The sequence below is a fragment of the Carassius carassius genome, chromosome 30, assembly GCF_963082965.1.
Source record: "Carassius carassius chromosome 30, fCarCar2.1, whole genome shotgun sequence".
Classification (NCBI taxonomy): Eukaryota; Metazoa; Chordata; class Actinopteri; order Cypriniformes; family Cyprinidae; genus Carassius; species Carassius carassius.
This window is the reverse complement of record NC_081784.1, coordinates 18,604,611-18,621,380: the sequence shown is the minus strand read 5'-3', so window position 1 is coordinate 18,621,380 and position 16,770 is coordinate 18,604,611. Positions and strand designations below refer to the sequence as shown.

The following is a 16,770-nucleotide window of genomic DNA, read 5'->3' as shown; positions in this document are numbered from 1 at the left end:
AACAACATGTGTCTGCAGAATAGCACACATATGTACACATTCAGCTCACATACACTTACATTATGTCAAAGTATTTCTAGAAAACAAGATACTTTGTTACAGAAAAACACTGGATACTAAGAGAAAGACATGACTTTTCTTTTTTTTACTGCCATATTGACTCTTTTGATAAAACTCCAGCTCATATGATCATTTTCCTATAGTTCTCAAAACTATCGTGTGTCTCCTGGAGTTACTGGTTTAGGATGAATGTATCAACAGGTTACCTGTGCGGTGGTACTGTGACACAGTATTGTATTGAATTTCAGCACTGTGCTCTTGGGTTTTAAATGTACTCTGTCCATTCCAGATGTATGAGTTTGTTTCTTCCTTGGAACAGATTTGGAGAAATATAGCATTTTGTCACTTGTTCACCAACAGATTCTCTGTAGTGAATGAGTGGCACCAGAATGGGAATTCAACAGATGATAAATACATCACAATAATCCACAACTCAACTCCAGTCTATCAATTAACATGTTGTAAAGTGAAAAGCTGTGTGTTTGTAAGAAACAAATCCTTCAGAAACAATAATTTCATCTGCTCGGATAAAACAAACTCATCTACATCTTGGAAGGCCTGAGAGTGAGCAAATTTTCAGAAAATCACAAAATGAATTTTGGATTGTGCTGTTGCTTTAAACTCGTGATACATGGGAATGTTTTTTTTTCTTTTTCTTTTAAGAAATAAAGTTTGCATTTGTGACTTAATAAACTGAAAGATTAATTTTAATTTCATACCCAAAGATAAACAGTGAAAATGTATTGTTTGTATTTATTTATTTATTTATTTTTCATTCAGAGGCACTCAAACGCAAGAAACTGTAAGTGAGATCATACTGCCATCTGCTGTCATGGACAGAATGTGCTTCTGCCAGAAAATATCATTTAAACCAGAATCGGAGTTTCTTTAACGCTGCTCTAAAGAAGGATTCTTCATGTCACATCCATAAGACATCAATTAGTTAAATAAATAAAGGAAATCATTTTAATACGGAATATACTTTTAAATAAATAAATATTGTCTACATTAAGTGTTTCATATAAATAAAAAATAATCTTAATAATCCTGTTTATTTGATTACTTATTGAAAGCGATAGAGAGGATTGAGAGAGCAAGTTTTTATACATATGCAGCTGAAACAATACAAATAAAGTAAAGTGAAAGTGAAAAGTGAAGTGACATTCAGCCAAGTATGGTGACCCATACTCAGAATTTGTGCTCTGCATTTAACCCATCCGAAATGCACACACACAGAGCAGTGAACACACACACACACACTGTGAGCACACACCCGGAGCAGTTGGGGGTTCGATGCCTTGCTCAAGGGCACCTAAGTCGTGGTATTGAAGGTGGAGAGAGAACTGTACATGCACTCCCCCCACCCACAATTCCTGCCGGCCCGGGACTCGAACTCACAACCTTTCGATTGGGAGTCCGACTCTCTAACCATTAGGTCACGACTTCCCCTTCCCACCCAAGTAAGTGTCATTTTTGTGAGACAGCGCGGTCTCCATGGCAATACATCACACCCCACGAGACACATTTGCAGGAAGCTGACGTCATGAGTTTCTTTCCCTAAAAATGAGTCGTCTTGCATGTGTCTGTGTACGTGTCTGGGTCAGGCTCTGAGTCACCATGTCATTGTATGCGTCTCATTATTGATTAATCAGATGGAAGGATACATGCATTTTAAAATAGAGCCTAATGAGTGAAAGCAGAGAACAGCAATGAAGGGAATTTTCAGATGGACTGTACTTATGTCAGCCTGTCCTTATTTATGTAGTACTTTTTCCAATGTGTATTTATGCATTTGCATAATGTTTACTTAATTATCGAAGTTCGTGCGCTGCATAATTCCCTCTCTCATTTATTTTTATTATAATTTATTTTTAAACGTTCGATCATAACCTTTGCTATGAAACAAGGGTTCCTCTTATGGGCAAGAAAGACCATTGCAACGCTATCCAGACAAACCAAGATTGACAGAAAAGGTAAATCATTGATCAATTTAAGGAAAATTGATGTTGTGGTTTACTAATCAAGTTTTGCAGACTTTGCACCAGTTTTTTTAATGGATGACACGAATCATGGGATGTAGCGGTTGTGGTTGTTTTTTTATATATATTTAATTTGCTTGCATTGGTAATCGTTTGAAAGAAAAAATACGACGCTTTGTCAGGCTTCATGCAGTTATTATTGACATCAACACAAATTTTCAAAACATATAACACAACACAGCTGAACTTGCTAGCATTTTTGTACAAAGAGTAAAAAGAGAACTATGCTTAAGACCAAAAAAAAGAAAGAAACTTTGTTTGCTGTACAGATGAATCATTTCTATCAGCATCTAAAAGATGAGTATTTCATTTTAGGAATACTTGTCCAAGTGTGAATTCATTAGAAAAGTTCACTAAATTGTTATTTATTAAATTATTTTTTATATATTTTTTTTGCTGTACCTATAAATGGTTACAGAAAGATATACCTAAATGGTAGGCATTCTTAGATTATTAAAACAAAATTATTATTTAAAAAAACAAATAACAAAGCAATTTAATAATCAATGGGTTCTAAGATCAGTGATCAGATTAATGAAGTCCACTAAAAATCAATAAAGAAAAATATTTGAATATCTCATCAGAACCTTTAAATACTTGAATATTTTCACAACACATCCTGGCTGATCTGCTACAATGACAGTCACTGGTGTTTTTTTTTTTTTTTACTGTGCTCCCTTCTGAATTTCAACAGATTCTTGTAACTATACTCAGCTTTGGATCTCAAGGCCACTAGGTGGAGTCAGTGGCTTTAACTGGGGCTCATAGAGAGCCAGGAGAATTTGAGGGTTCTCCACCGCATCTCTCCAGCCCTTGATATAAACATGTTTTATGTCCATGAGTGCATCCCAGAGGGAGCAGGCGAGTCCATGGCGGGGCAGCGCTGCTTACAGGATGGCACAGAAGAACTTCTTCTCCCTGAAGGGGTTCTCAGATGCAGGCACGGGGGAGAGCAGGGGATCCTCTTTAGCGTGGGCTTCGCAGTATGATGTCAGATCTGCTGCTGCTTTGGAGACCTGATGTTGATTCATGAAAACACAAACAGTTACCAAACAATGCTTAATTTCACTCTTAACCAAGTTGATTTGATTCATTAGAATGAAATAATATGTTTGTATTCTTTTTACCTTTATTCTGTCGATATTAGCCTCCATCTTGAGCTGCTCCACTAGTTTGCGGGCCTGAGCAATGCTAGCAGTGTTGTTGGTGGCCATCAGGCTGTGGGTTCAGGCCTGTTGCTCTATAACACACATGGAAGAACAAGTTCAGTATAATTTGCATGATATACACTCTTAAAAATAAAGGTGCTTCACGATGCCATAGAAGAACCTTGTCTAAATGGTTTTATGAAAAACCATTAACATCTGAAGAACCTTTCTGTTTCACAAAAGGTTCTTTGTTGCTAAAGAAGGTTCTTCAGATTATAAAAAGGTTAGAAAGAGATGGTTCTTGACTGAATGGTTCTTTGTAATACCAAAAATGGTTCTTCTATGCCATGGCATCCCTTCAAGAACCTTTTGAAGCACCTTTATTTTTAAACTGAGGAGTTATGTGTTCAGTTACAGTATGTGCCAGTGTGCTTTAACTTTCACTGATTTGATTTGAGCGAAACAGTTGTGTTTTCAAACTGGGGTTCAGGACAACATTTGGAGGTGTTACGTACAATTATAAAATAAAAAAAAAAAAATACAATTCAATCAAACAGGTCAAAATGGGCAATTTTTCATTCTACTTTTAAAATCATGAGATTCATGACAAACTATTACTCTTACACTATTATTCGAAAGATGGGGTGAGAAAGAGTTCTGATCACAAGTGACAGTAAAAACATTTATAATGTTGCAAAAGTTTTTGATTTCAAACAACTGTGACTTTAAATTTTTTAGAAGATTAGAATGACTCCTTAAATATATATGGGTACATTTTAAAATATACACATATAAAAAGATTATTTTAAATTGAAATAATATTTCACAATATTACAGTTACTTTTAAATTACTGTTACTGCTTTTTTTATGTAATAAACTGATAAAAAAAAAACTGACCTCAGACTTTTGGTGGTTCATTTTTAATATTCTTACATATAATTTTTCACAGTATATTTTAATATATTCTCAGACAATGAATCTTTCAGAAGGGGATCATCATATTTGCTGGTCAATACCATAAAAAGAAATCCTTGCTCTAATATTATGGCAGTACAGTGACAAATCAATGTTCAGGCTGGTTAGTCATGATTTGTTACTGGTCTGAATCTGGTTAACAAAGGAAGGATGGGAACACCTTCACACTATCATCCCAATGCTGGAGAACAGCATCAAAAGCACTTCACTTCCTTCCACAATTGCCTTCACCTGTTTAGACTCTGAAAACTCCATAGTAATCTCACAGTTGTTCAGAAAAATCAAATGTGTTTGTGTGCTTCTTTCATATTGGTGTGGTTCTGCCATATGGGTTTTGATAGCACACCGTGACACACCTGTCATGACTGTGAGCTCAAAGGTCTGTGGTGTATCAGTTTTTAATCTCAGCCGGCTCTCCTGCAGTGAGGTTAAACACAATAGCCTGCTGCTGAGAGTAAACTGCAGGGGTCGCTAGACTATCAGCTGTCATCAAAACCTCATTCTAGGTAAACTAGGTAATGAGCCCAACCAGGTTCAATGAAAGACAACAGAAACGTACTATCCTTAAACAACAACAAGCATAATTTACCTACATAATTTACCCTGCATATTACTACTGCACAAGACACACCTTCCCTTGAGTGTTTATAATGTGAATCTAATTCAATAATCAAGGTTTAGTCATTAATGAAATTGAAAATGAGAGGAAACTCCAACTTGCCCTGATGGAAACAGGTTAATCACGGCCTATTAACTCTCCACTTTTAAACCAATAAAGCTTGCAAATGAAGTCAGTATCTTGACTTCCAAATGTTTATGGAAAATGTCCTCACTTTGATCACATTACCGACAATTCTATTTCCTGATATGATTACATTATGATTCAACAGTTTATGTGTCACGTTGTATGCCACTGAAAATAACATAATCAGATAAACAAGGGAATAAACAACACATTTTGTATTTATTACACAAAATCTGTTCTAATGAGAATCCAGACTGCAGTAAAACATTTTTCTGAAAAGAGCAGCATCTTCTTCCTCAGCTCCTGGTAATCCATTGCAAAACGGTTTCATTAAACCTAGTGACCATCCCTGGCATCTCTGCAATGGACCACAGTTGCTAGGCAACTGAGATACAGAGCGATGTGACAGCAATGAAACGTTCCACTCCTAAAATCAAGGATGGAGCTCACCAAAGGCAACTTTACACTGGGTACCCCATACATCTGAAGAGTTCAGAGAGAGGACAGCTTCAGCACACCGCTCACCTCTGTAAATCAGGCCTAAAGAGACATTTACAGCCAGACAAGGAACATCAGCACAAATCCAGCGTGGAGTCTATGTTTAAAAGCCCTTTTAGATTGCAATCTCTATTCATCTTCCGGGAACTCAGAACTTTACCTTATTGGGGGTCAAAGAGAGGGGGATTAAGACACAGGAGACCAAAGGAGAATGTCAGTGATAGGAAAGAGAATAGTGAACGGCACCTAGAAGCAGACGTCCGAAATGAAAGGCAAGAACAGCTATTTATTTAACTTTAGACTGTTACATGAAAATTTAAAAATTAAATGTTATAATTATAATGTTTTGAGAGTTTACTTATGTAATTGTTGCATTAGGCTATGAATTAATAAATGTTTATTGATAAGATCTAGCTATTTCATATCTCTTCATTTACAGTAGCTAACAAATTAGGGTCTAACCTCCTGAGGAGAGGCCTTAAGGAATTGAATTTGTCAAATATATGAATTACATTTTTCTTTGCGCTTGTGTATGTGATATTATATATGGCGACACATCGTTTGTGTATGTGATATATATGACGACACACAACCCCAACCCCCCGGTCCTTTTTAATATCTCCCTAATTCTGAGGTCTCAAGGTTAGCAAGTATGATCCATATGCATATTTGCTTTTTCGTGTTTTTTCACCTTCTCCGAGAGATGATGCATTTCGGTGACACCTGTAGTTGTCCATGCAATGTCCGTCATGCTCTCGCGATGTAACAAAATGCAGCTGTAAATTTGCAGAATAAATCATCATATTAGAATGATTTCTAAAGGATCATTTGATAGACCGGATGTCACATGTGACACTGAAGAATGGAGTAATGATGCTGAAAATTCAGCTTTGCATCACAGAAATAAATGATAATTTAAAGTATAATAAATTGAAAACAAATTATTTTAAATTGTAATAATATATCACAATATTACATTTTTTTCTGTATTTTTGATCAAATAAATGCAGGCTTGATGAGCAGAAGAAACTTCTTTCAAAAACATTAAAAATAGTAATGTTTCCAAACTTTTGGCCTGTACTGTATCCCCCCAAAACTGCACAACTGTAGAGTAAAACATTAATAAAAAAGTGATAATAAAAAATGCGTCTTAAAACTGACATGATTGAACAAAATCACAGTCTGGGGACTCAGAACTCAGAACAACTGCTAACATTAAGTTTAAGGTAAAAATAACTGCCATGAAATTATAGTATCTTACTCCTATGCAATAAATTGTTCATTCACTACATCTCTTTACCTCTGTCTTTATCCTCCTCTTCTTTTTGGTACTGTATCTATCGCAGACTATGCTCATTTATAATGTGTCATGTAAATTCGGCCTTCCGTCACAATCAGGAAACTTTCACCGTGTCTAGAACTGGCGCGAGCTGCCAGGCCCGTTTCTACGAGCTGTGTGTTAACAAAAGCAGTGCTGTCTACATTGGATGCGGCGTCGGGCACGCTACACAACAAATTACCAACAACTGATCGTGCGCGCGCTCTGTTTCTGACGCACTTCAAGCACTCGATAGGCGGGGGAAGATTGAAGAGCCGGACTTTTTTTTTTTTTTTTTTTTGCTTTATTTGGTAGTATTTCAAATTAATGGTTTTTAAATAGTAGCTTATTATAAAAAAAAATATATGTAAAAAAAATAAAAAATAATCACTCGTTCACTGGCGCCCCTATGGATGAGTGGCGCCCTTAGCATTTGCCTATACCGCCTATGCCGCGGGCCGGCTCTGTATAAGCGTTAGGCAACAAATAAACAATAACCGAATTCATCATGATCTCAGTCATTTGTTTTTTGCAAAGTACGTTAGCAGCCATTCCCCATACCTCGAAGCTAATACTCCTGCCAGTGTTGTGCCTGAACGCGTTCATTGAACGATAGTTCATGAACTCGTTCATATTTTGGGCAAACATGAGCTGAACGTACCGCATTACTGCCTGATGAACGTTACTGTGAAGTCGTTCATTCTGGTGTCTGTGAACGCCACGCTCTCTCAGTTTAACTTCGTTCAGTAGGATGCAGATTTCTATAAAGCCTTCTAGGCGAAAACACACCTAAAACACACCGTAAACCGGCCTTAATATGTAGCGGAAAAAACACCCAATCTGGCAACGCCAGACTCTCTTAACCACATCAACTCTGGGGACCCACCGGTGGGTCCAATATTGCATATGCCTAATTCTCAAAAAATCAAAATAACAGCTGAAGTGGTTAATCAAACTCGTTCATCAAAATGAACAAATCTTTTTTCGAGTCATTTCGTTCACTTAAGGGGCTTTAAATGTTACTATTAACTGGCAAATTCCCCGAACACATCAACCTACGCAATCTTGACCATATTCTGAATTAAGAAATCATTATAATGCAGTCAAAAGTCCGTTTTTGCAGTCAGTTTACAGGGAACATAAATAATTACTTCACCACGAGTCTTTCGTTTATTTGTCTAGTGACAGACGCAATAGCAGCATACAATAGCCGCATTAGCAGTTATGCTGTTTGTTACACACAGTAGAGCAATAAAAACACAGTCTTACCGTTTCAATTGCAGGCAATTTTGTTGGAATGGCGCTTTTCCCGAGCTTCGATGCCAACTTCGCCTGATATTGCCCCAAATTTGTGAAGGATTTCAGCGTACAATGTTTAGCACAAACATGTAACGATAAGCCAGTGGGAAGGGTTGAAGGAACCGCGTCATTAAAAATGAATTTAATCCACTGGTCTCTGATAGGTAGGTCCGTTCTTGGTAGAGAAAACACATTTACATGTTGATTCTGGCAGTCAACCACAGAGCAACTCACATGTGCACTACGTTCCAGCATCTTTCTCGACTGAATATGAGGGGGAGAGGGGAAGGGGCGAGCTTCCTGCTGCGGTGTCCATATATGGTATATCCTGCCCCGTCTTGACGTCAAGACGGGGAAGAAATCAAAATCTCGTATTTGAGTGCGCGTGCACGTGGGCTATTTTACAAACCCTGAGGTAAACAAACGCTTCACTTTTAAATATCGGCTTCCCGGCCAGTGTATAATCGTTAGGCAATCATAACATACATTGATTCTCGTGAAAAAGTGCAAATTGTGGGTCATAACTCCTTTAAGTCTATTAACAGCAAAAAAAATTATTTTGTGAAAAGGAGAATAATAAATTCTTTATTCTCTAGAGATTTCTTTAAAAATTACAGTGTCTTTTAATATTAATGAATGTCTAAATCAGAAATCATCTCAGAAATAATGTAATTAATTGTAATTATTTTATTCTACTAACAGCTCTAGCTTTTAACAGTATATGCATATATTTGAATGTCATTTTGTGGAAAATCTCAATAAAATATTCTATTCTCTCAATAAAAATAAATTACATTGAAAATATCTATTTTTCAGTATTATACATCTAATATTACTCTTTTTAGCACTAAAAAACAAGATTTGTTGTCAATTTAATACATGGTAAATATTTTCTTAATTATATTTTTATAATTTGCATTAGTACAATGGTTAATTTAGTACAATATAAAAGTACAATATAAATGGCACTTATATCAATTCATGTCAGCTTTTCTTTATGAACCCATGTTTAAAAGTTGTTCACACATTATAAATAAATGGCTGCCTTTATATTTTAGGAAGAGAGTCCATTGCAAGGGGATCATCATATTTGGGGGTCCTTGACATTGAAAATTGAGCCGATCACAGCTATGCATCAGCCAGTCTTCAATGTTTGTAACTTCAAAAATGCACATAAATATCTCTATTGATCTGTCCATCAGAAGACTGATCTGTCAGGGGTCTATAAAGCGGCATGTATATATTTTAAGAAGTACAGGGGGAGCTCATTTAATCTGTATTCCCAGAGAGAAGGCCATATGTGTGCCATTTACCCAACTCTGCCACTTTTCTACAGGTCAGGAAAGCCAGCAGGGAAATGGAAGTGCCATTGCAAGGGGCTTTTGAAGAGTCTGGTATAATGCAACACAACAAGAATAATCAAGGTGTAATGTCAAGTCTCAGTGAACTGAAAATCTTCCTCTAAATGGAAAATTCTAAAGAAGAACTACAACATGTAAAAATGGACGCCCTATGCCTTACTGCGAAAAACGCAGTGATATGAAATTTGAATGATTGCATGATCATTGATAAACCCACTAATGGTTCACACACTCCCACCACAAACGTATTAGTGCAGCTGTCTGATAGCAAGAAATGCTGTTATACTAGTAGACTATCACATATTTGTTTGCACTGCGTAGTGGGTGTTAGGAGTGTGTGTGAGTCTCATCGTCTCTCTTTACATATTTTCTGGTTCTCACCTTATTTCTGACTCTTTTCACCTTCTGCCTGTTTCGTTGCTCCTCAAAAGTTAGTTGACCTCCTGTGTTGTGCCTTCAGCCTCTGTTGAGAAAGGAAGCCTACAGTTAGAGTCCATATGTTCTATATTCTGGATGCAGCTCAAGGCCTTGTGCAAGTGTTTGTGTTTGTGTGCAAGTGTGTGTGTGTGTGTGTGTGTGTGCATGCGCTGGTCGAGGGGTTTAGATGTCACACCTTTCCCAGCCTATTTGCACTGAGAAACATTCCAGACCTGACTAAAGTTTATCTTATATGCCTATACAAAAGCCAAGCCTGCACTATCAGAAGAAAAACAACTGAACAACTGACTTGAGTGTGATGATAACACATTCAGTTTTTTTGTAAAGATACAGCAGTGTTAAAAAGAACTTTCCAGAGTACAGATTGGTCTTCCTGTATTTCCACTCCACCTTCCATGTTTCTCTTCCTCTGTCTGTCTCTGTCAATGTGATAAATGGGCCAATTACTCTGCAGCAGGGAATTCTACTATTGTGAATCACTTCCACACAGAATGTTCCAGCAACATTTGATCTCTCCACATCTCTTCTGTCTCTGTGAACAGCACCACCAAAATATTTAAACAACATCATGGTCCACCGCAAGCTGGTAGGAACTGAGTCACCCTATTGCTGTAATACTTTGTGGAACTGAACTAACACTCTCACACATAGTTTCACTGAAAGTAAAATGACTGTGAAAATACAATAACAATCTTAGGTTGGTTTAAGAAGTTTTCAAATGTGTGCAACTGTTATGGCGAACCCCACCAACAATGTTACATTCAGTGGTAATTGTGTTCACAATCGATTTTACTTCTGTAATGTTTCTATGTAAAACATGATTCAACAAGAAGGAATGTAGAACAATCCTTGATTTTATTCATTGTAAATTGTGAAAAGTGGGCTTACATACAAAATGCTGAGCTATTTATCTATTGTTTAACATTATCCAATAGTCTTCATGGCCTAAATAACAAGCAAAAAACAATCTTTGTTCAGGAAAAACATGCATAAAGCATGCAGTATAAAGGCAGAGAATGTGCATTAAAAACATAAACAGGGTCAATTTTTGTCATGTTGACATTGCAATTTGCGAATTTAGATAAAACACACATACACGCTTCTCTGCAAAAATGTGAGTGTGTAAGAAGTTTCTACAAACTGTTTTAAGTTCTTTTATTGTGACGCATGTTTCCCTCCCTTCTGTTCAAGAACTGTACTTATCCAGAGTGAGCAAAAGGGCCAGTAAAATCACTCTGGGCCCCTCACATCCAGCAAACTCCCTCTTTATTTATCTGTATTTTTTGTACTTTTTATTCTTTTATAATGGGTTTTTGTTCAGTCGCTGTCATTCTGTTGCACTGCGGAGCTTCTATCACGAAAACAAATTCCTGGTATGTGTGAACATACCTGGCAATAAAGCTCCTTCTGATTCTGATGTTTCACTGCAATCGTACTCGAGTACTCAGTATTCATAGTTTACTAAGTCACATAAGTCATATGCATGGAGTTTACAAATCATGGACTAACAAAGTGTTTTAAGATCACGTGAGTAAAATAAGTCTTTATTAACATTTGTAATCATAATTTATATAAAAAAGTAATAAAAAGTCATGAAATTTTACTGCTAGTATAGTGTTCATTTCAGATGGAAACTGCAATGAATTGTAGGTTTGAAGTTTTAAAACAATCAAGATAAATGTTGCAAAAACCTCCAGGGTAAATTTGACACAAGCTACCACCCTTCACGTTTAAATATGAAATGTCTCTGACTCTGAAATATCAGTTAAAAAAGTATTGCTCCATGGTTGGTTTCCTGTGCTGTTCGGGTGCATTATCAGACTGTAAAAAACTGTGTTCTCATGTAAGCTTCAGTGTTGTAAACATAAGACTAACCCCCCTCACGTGTTATGAGTTAGGAATGCTAAAGGCAATTCTCCATGAATTTAGCAATAGGCAAACCCTCATACAACATTCAAAAAAGGTCATAAAACATTCTTAATCTAAATGAACATTAATTTAGATAAATTAATTGATTGATTATTGATTATCAAGAACAATGAAACAGGAGCTTGTGTGTGTGTACAGTGGGTTAAAATGACTTCCTGCTAAATCTACCACTTGGCCAAGAGCAACACCCAAGGTTCCTGGAGAGTTAACAATATTCCAAACATCCGGGGCTGTATTCTCTACTTTCAACAAAGTCATGTGTATAAAATGTACTCACACACAGAGTTCTTGGTGTCAATAAGTCCAAGGCTTTTCCATCGCCATGTCACTTTAATCACTACTTCAGAGTTTCAGTTTCACTCAAGATGTAATGTAATGTAGTACAAAAAACTTCATATTACAAACCAACCTTTATAGATTGTATATTAAGTAAACAAGTAAGTTTATATTTGTATTATATATTTAAATATAGAGTATATCAGTAATCATTTTAATAATTTTTTACCTGAAAGGAGGTCCACATAATGGGATTTTGTCAGGTTCTTGTCCCCAAAGTAGCACACAAACTCAATATAAAAACATGACATCAAACAACTTTCAGCTGTAGTCTGAAATAAGGTGGAGAAAAGATCCCTGAGTATTAGTTAGAGTGGTTGTGTCTACAAACAGAGCATGTCTCCTTAATGAGAATACTTTCTCCACATATTCACTTACTGTCTCTCTTAGAATGGAGTAAACAGATGAAAGAGTTTCAGGAAAGAGTGAAAAAAAAGTTTGGCTTTTAAAAAAGACCTTAATGTCTAACAGCTGTTCATACTTATACTCACACCAGCACCAATACTCTCGCTCCAGACAGCACCAGATCCAGCCGCTCTGAACAGTGAGCTGTAAGATGTGTGCTGGGGTTGCTCATATATTATACACATCTATTCAAGGACCTCTCCACCCTCTATTCTTTCTCTGAAAAAAACACTTCCATAGTAGTGCTCTTATTCTTCACAAAATTACACAGGCACATACCTCAGAAGAGAGTATCATAAATACAAGGCTCAGAAATAAGGATGGCTCAGGGTCAGAAAGAACAACATTTGGTTTTTGACTACTGAAAATGAGTAATATCCAACAATCTGGAAATGAAGCTTTATTGAGATCCCCATATCTCTGGGACTGAATGATCTAGGGCCTTGAGGATTCCAAAAGAAAAGTGTATTCAGAACTAGAATTTAAAATCATACTGCAATATCTTTAATACTTCTTGAGTTATAGGCATGCAAACTTTGGAAAAATAATATTTATGGCACTCAGACAGGTATGTTCAATGCAGTTGTTTTGACAGAAGGAAATGAGATACATTTCTAGTTTCAACATTATTTGTTCTCCAGACATTCCTCTTTAAAAGAAAAGAAGCATCATATTTATGCAAAGTGATCCACATTTGGTTTTTGAACACTGAAAATGTGAACAATTTAATGATTTATTCCTGGAGCCACATTGAAATTCCAATTTCTCTGGAACCGAACCATATAGGGCCTTAGAAATGAAGATGCCCTCTGGTTAAGTTGACACAGAATGACCCACATGGAATATAGAATATATATTTTAGAAGAAATTAAAACTACAAAAGTATAACACTTAGAATAGGGAACACTATTCACTATTAACTAGTTGTTTATTAGCATGCATATTACTAGAATATTGCTTTCTTATTAGTACTTGTAAAGCACATATTTACGGAGCACCGCACATGACATGCAGGAAAAAATAGTAGGCTAAATTGTGTGCACGATTTGTTCCCTCAATTTACTAAAACATGCACACAATTACTATTGCATTCCCTTTACTATTTCGTTCACTCGAGTTATAAACTGTGCGCACAATTTATTAATTCATCCCTCGATTTGCTAAATCGTGCACACAATTTAGCAAATCGAGGGAACGCAATAGTAATCGTGTGCACGTTTTAGTAAATTGAGAAAACAAATTAGTAAGTTGTGTGCACAATTTATTTATTTTTTTCTTGCATGTCATGTGCGGGGCTCCGTACAAATTAACGAGTTAATCTGCACAGCCATATTCTAGATCCCTTAATCCTACCCCATACCTAAACTAATCTACAACAACAACTATTTAATATCAATGAGCAGTAATTAGGAGATTATTTAGGGAAAACACTTTCAACAATGTGAATATGTTCCCATACTGTACACACACAAACTAATTAATACATGTATAAATAAATAGATTTTTATTTTTTAAATGATGTGATGTATGAACCTTGTTTGCTGTGAATTCTGATTATTTTAATGTTACAAATATAGCTTGACTAATATAGTTCAGTTATATTATAGTATATACAGTATGAAATTTCCTAGTCTTAAAATGATCATATTTTGCTCCATTAACAATTGTTTTCAACTGAACATTTGTGCATAAATGTTAGAAAAAGTTAGAAAAAAATTACAATACACTAGTGTGGCCAAAAAACATTTGGCCAGGGCAAATACAAATCTTATGGCCCGACTACTAACTTAACTACTGACTATCTTCATGATAAAGGGTCAAAACTTCATGTGTTTGTGACATGCAGAATGTAATTAATTAAGTAAAGACCCACCAAACCAAGAAGCATCAATTATGACTCAGTATGTATCTCATCTATCCTGTGCTAACAAGGTGCTACTAATGCATTCAGACTATAAACACTCATTTCTGTGATTATATGCTCTAATAAAACTCATTCAATAAAGGGAACACTGTTTAATGTACTCAAGCTATATGTTGAGAGCTAACCAGAGCTCAGCTTGCCGTACTGTTGAGCAGAACCTTCTGCAAGAACGAGCACTGTTCGAGAGTCAGCATCACAATACTCTGCACTCTCAGCAAAAAAGGTACAAAAGTGATCACTGGGGCGGTACCTTTTCAAAAGGCACATCTTTGTGCCTTAGGAGTCCATATGGGCACCTTAAAGGTACATATTAGTACCCAAAGTGAACATGTAAGAGGTACAAAAGTGTACCTTTTGAAAAGGTACCGCCCCAGTGACAGCTTTTGTACCTTTTTTTCTGAGAGTGGGGACTCCTGGGGGATTCCTCTTAAATAGTCAACCCCCTCTCTCCTTCTGCTATTTCTCCATCACTCTCTTCTCTCTCCAGCATCTTCTCCCTCCCCTCCCCCATGCTCTCCTCCACTTTCATCCCCCCATCTCTGGCAGCATTTACCCCAAACAGATGCTTGGTGTTACTCATACGCACACCTGACCATTAAACGCATTTCTGCACTACATTGTAAATCACAAATCCACACTACGTGCTAACAAACATCCTCTGGGAAATAACAAGCAAGCATATTCGTCTCCAGAGCAATTTAACACTGATTTAGACTGACACGCATGCAACGGCTGTGGACAACCCTTGGCGTCCATGCAAGACTAGTCAGTTAGAACAAACACACCCATCCATACAGTAGAAAAAACTGACAATAATCTAGTGCAGTTATACACTGAAAACACAAGTAAACACACGCATATATAATAAAACAGTCAATTTTTTCTCCAAATAAAGCATATAGTTTCATTTAGACAGCCTGCCCACTGACACATCTTCATGCTTGTCTATCTGCACACTTCAACCTCATTCTGGTCTTTCTGATGGAAATTAGCTCATGAAAAGATTTTCCACTCACCTTCTCAATGTGTGTATAATTGTCAATGGCACAAGAGCTGTATGTAACAGTAGCACACATACACTCCTTGTTCTGACACTCTGGCACCCACACACACACACACATTCGCCGCCTGCTACACCACTCCAGCTGACAGCCTTCCTCTCGCTCCGCCCATCAACTAGTGGAATTGCTCAGGAAGCCAGCTGAAAGCCATTTCCTCTTGCTCCCAAACACTCACAAAGACATTGTTTAAAAAGAAAAACAAGATTATTTACCTGTTGCCTCCCCAGTCAGACCATTTTGATGCCTTTTAGTCAAATATATATGCATTGATCCTGATGTGCAGCAGTGTGTTGTTTCTGCTCTCTGCTCTTTGTCTCCTATCCATGCATGTGCAGCGCAGCACAGAGGTCCTTGCACCGAGCTGACAAGGAACACATAAACATCTACAGCCGCCCCTCCCCCAAAGCATGTGTATGTGTGTCTAAAGAGAAACCCTCCCTCTCAGAGTCATTGTGCAATGTGCACTCACACACACAGCCCGAGCTCCTGTAATCAAAAGCTTAATCTTCAGGCTCATGACATTAGAGCAACAGAAGATTTAAAAAGCAATTGCAACTGGCAACCCTTCAACAAACACACACATACACACGGTTACAGCGGAGGTTGAGGTGGTTTTGTGTTACAGGATTACAGATGTGTGTATAACTTGCGCTAGTCTGTATTTGGAAAGTAAAACAGTTACTCTGTCAGTGTCTCTTGAGATGATCCATCTTGGGATCCCCATAGGCTAATTGCAAGCTCAGCATTGCAGGTCACCAGGATATGTTTTGCTTTGGATGCTGGACTTCAGCATTGGGATGCTGCTGTGCTGGTCACCAGGATTACTAACTGGCTTGATATGTTTGACTTCCTCGTTCAGCCAAAGTCCATGCTGATTAATCAGACTATTCACTGGTGAACATGCTGGCCCCACAGCTATAGCATCAAACTAGTATTTTTCAGGATGTTCTTTTCTATGGGAGCCTGCATTTGCCTCAGAATAAAACAATAAACAGACAAACATATAAATAAATAAAACAAAAAGATAATTACAACTTAATAACTTATTTTATGCAACTATTTTATTTTTCAGAACTGTGGGTTTATATCTGGAAATATGTCTATATCTCACAATCTTTATTTTTATTTCTTATTTAAAAACATTTCTAACATAATTTTTTTCATGTTTTTTAAATAATCCTCTTATGCTTTTTTACTATTATGGAATATTACAGTTTAAAATACCTGTTTTCT

At 36.8% G+C, this 16,770-nt stretch overlaps 1 protein-coding gene across 6 annotated transcripts; it reads right to left on the bottom strand.

Moving 5' to 3' along the window:
• Positions 1-2,149: 2,149 nt before the first annotated feature.
• On the bottom strand, positions 2,150-15,904 carry LOC132110808 (guanine nucleotide-binding protein G(I)/G(S)/G(O) subunit gamma-2). 6 transcript variants are annotated; one of them, XM_059517779.1, is made up of 4 exons: positions 15,750-15,904; positions 9,826-9,907; positions 3,227-3,339; positions 2,150-3,115 (listed from the first exon to the last, which is right to left on the bottom strand). In XM_059517779.1, exons 3-4 carry the CDS (start codon positions 3,311-3,313, stop codon positions 2,987-2,989), a joined length of 216 nt encoding a protein of 71 aa, XP_059373762.1. In that variant the 5' UTR covers positions 3,314-3,339; positions 9,826-9,907; positions 15,750-15,904; the 3' UTR covers positions 2,150-2,986. The 6 variants fall into 6 exon arrangements, with proteins under 6 accessions (XP_059373762.1, XP_059373764.1, XP_059373763.1 ...); XM_059517781.1 differs by having other exon boundaries at positions 3,227-3,331; XM_059517780.1 differs by lacking the exon at positions 15,750-15,904 and adding an exon at positions 15,493-15,629 and having other exon boundaries at positions 3,227-3,331.
• Between the last annotated feature and the right edge of the window lie 866 nt (positions 15,905-16,770).

Coding starts and splice junctions, on each gene's coding strand:
- LOC132110808 (XM_059517779.1), bottom strand. CDS start 3,313: ATGGCCACCAACAACACTGCTAGCATTGCTCAGGCCCGCAAACTAGTG. Junction 3,116..3,226: donor CTAATATCGACAGAATAAAG/GTAAAAAGAATA, acceptor AATCAACATCAG/GTCTCCAAAGCAGCAGCAGA.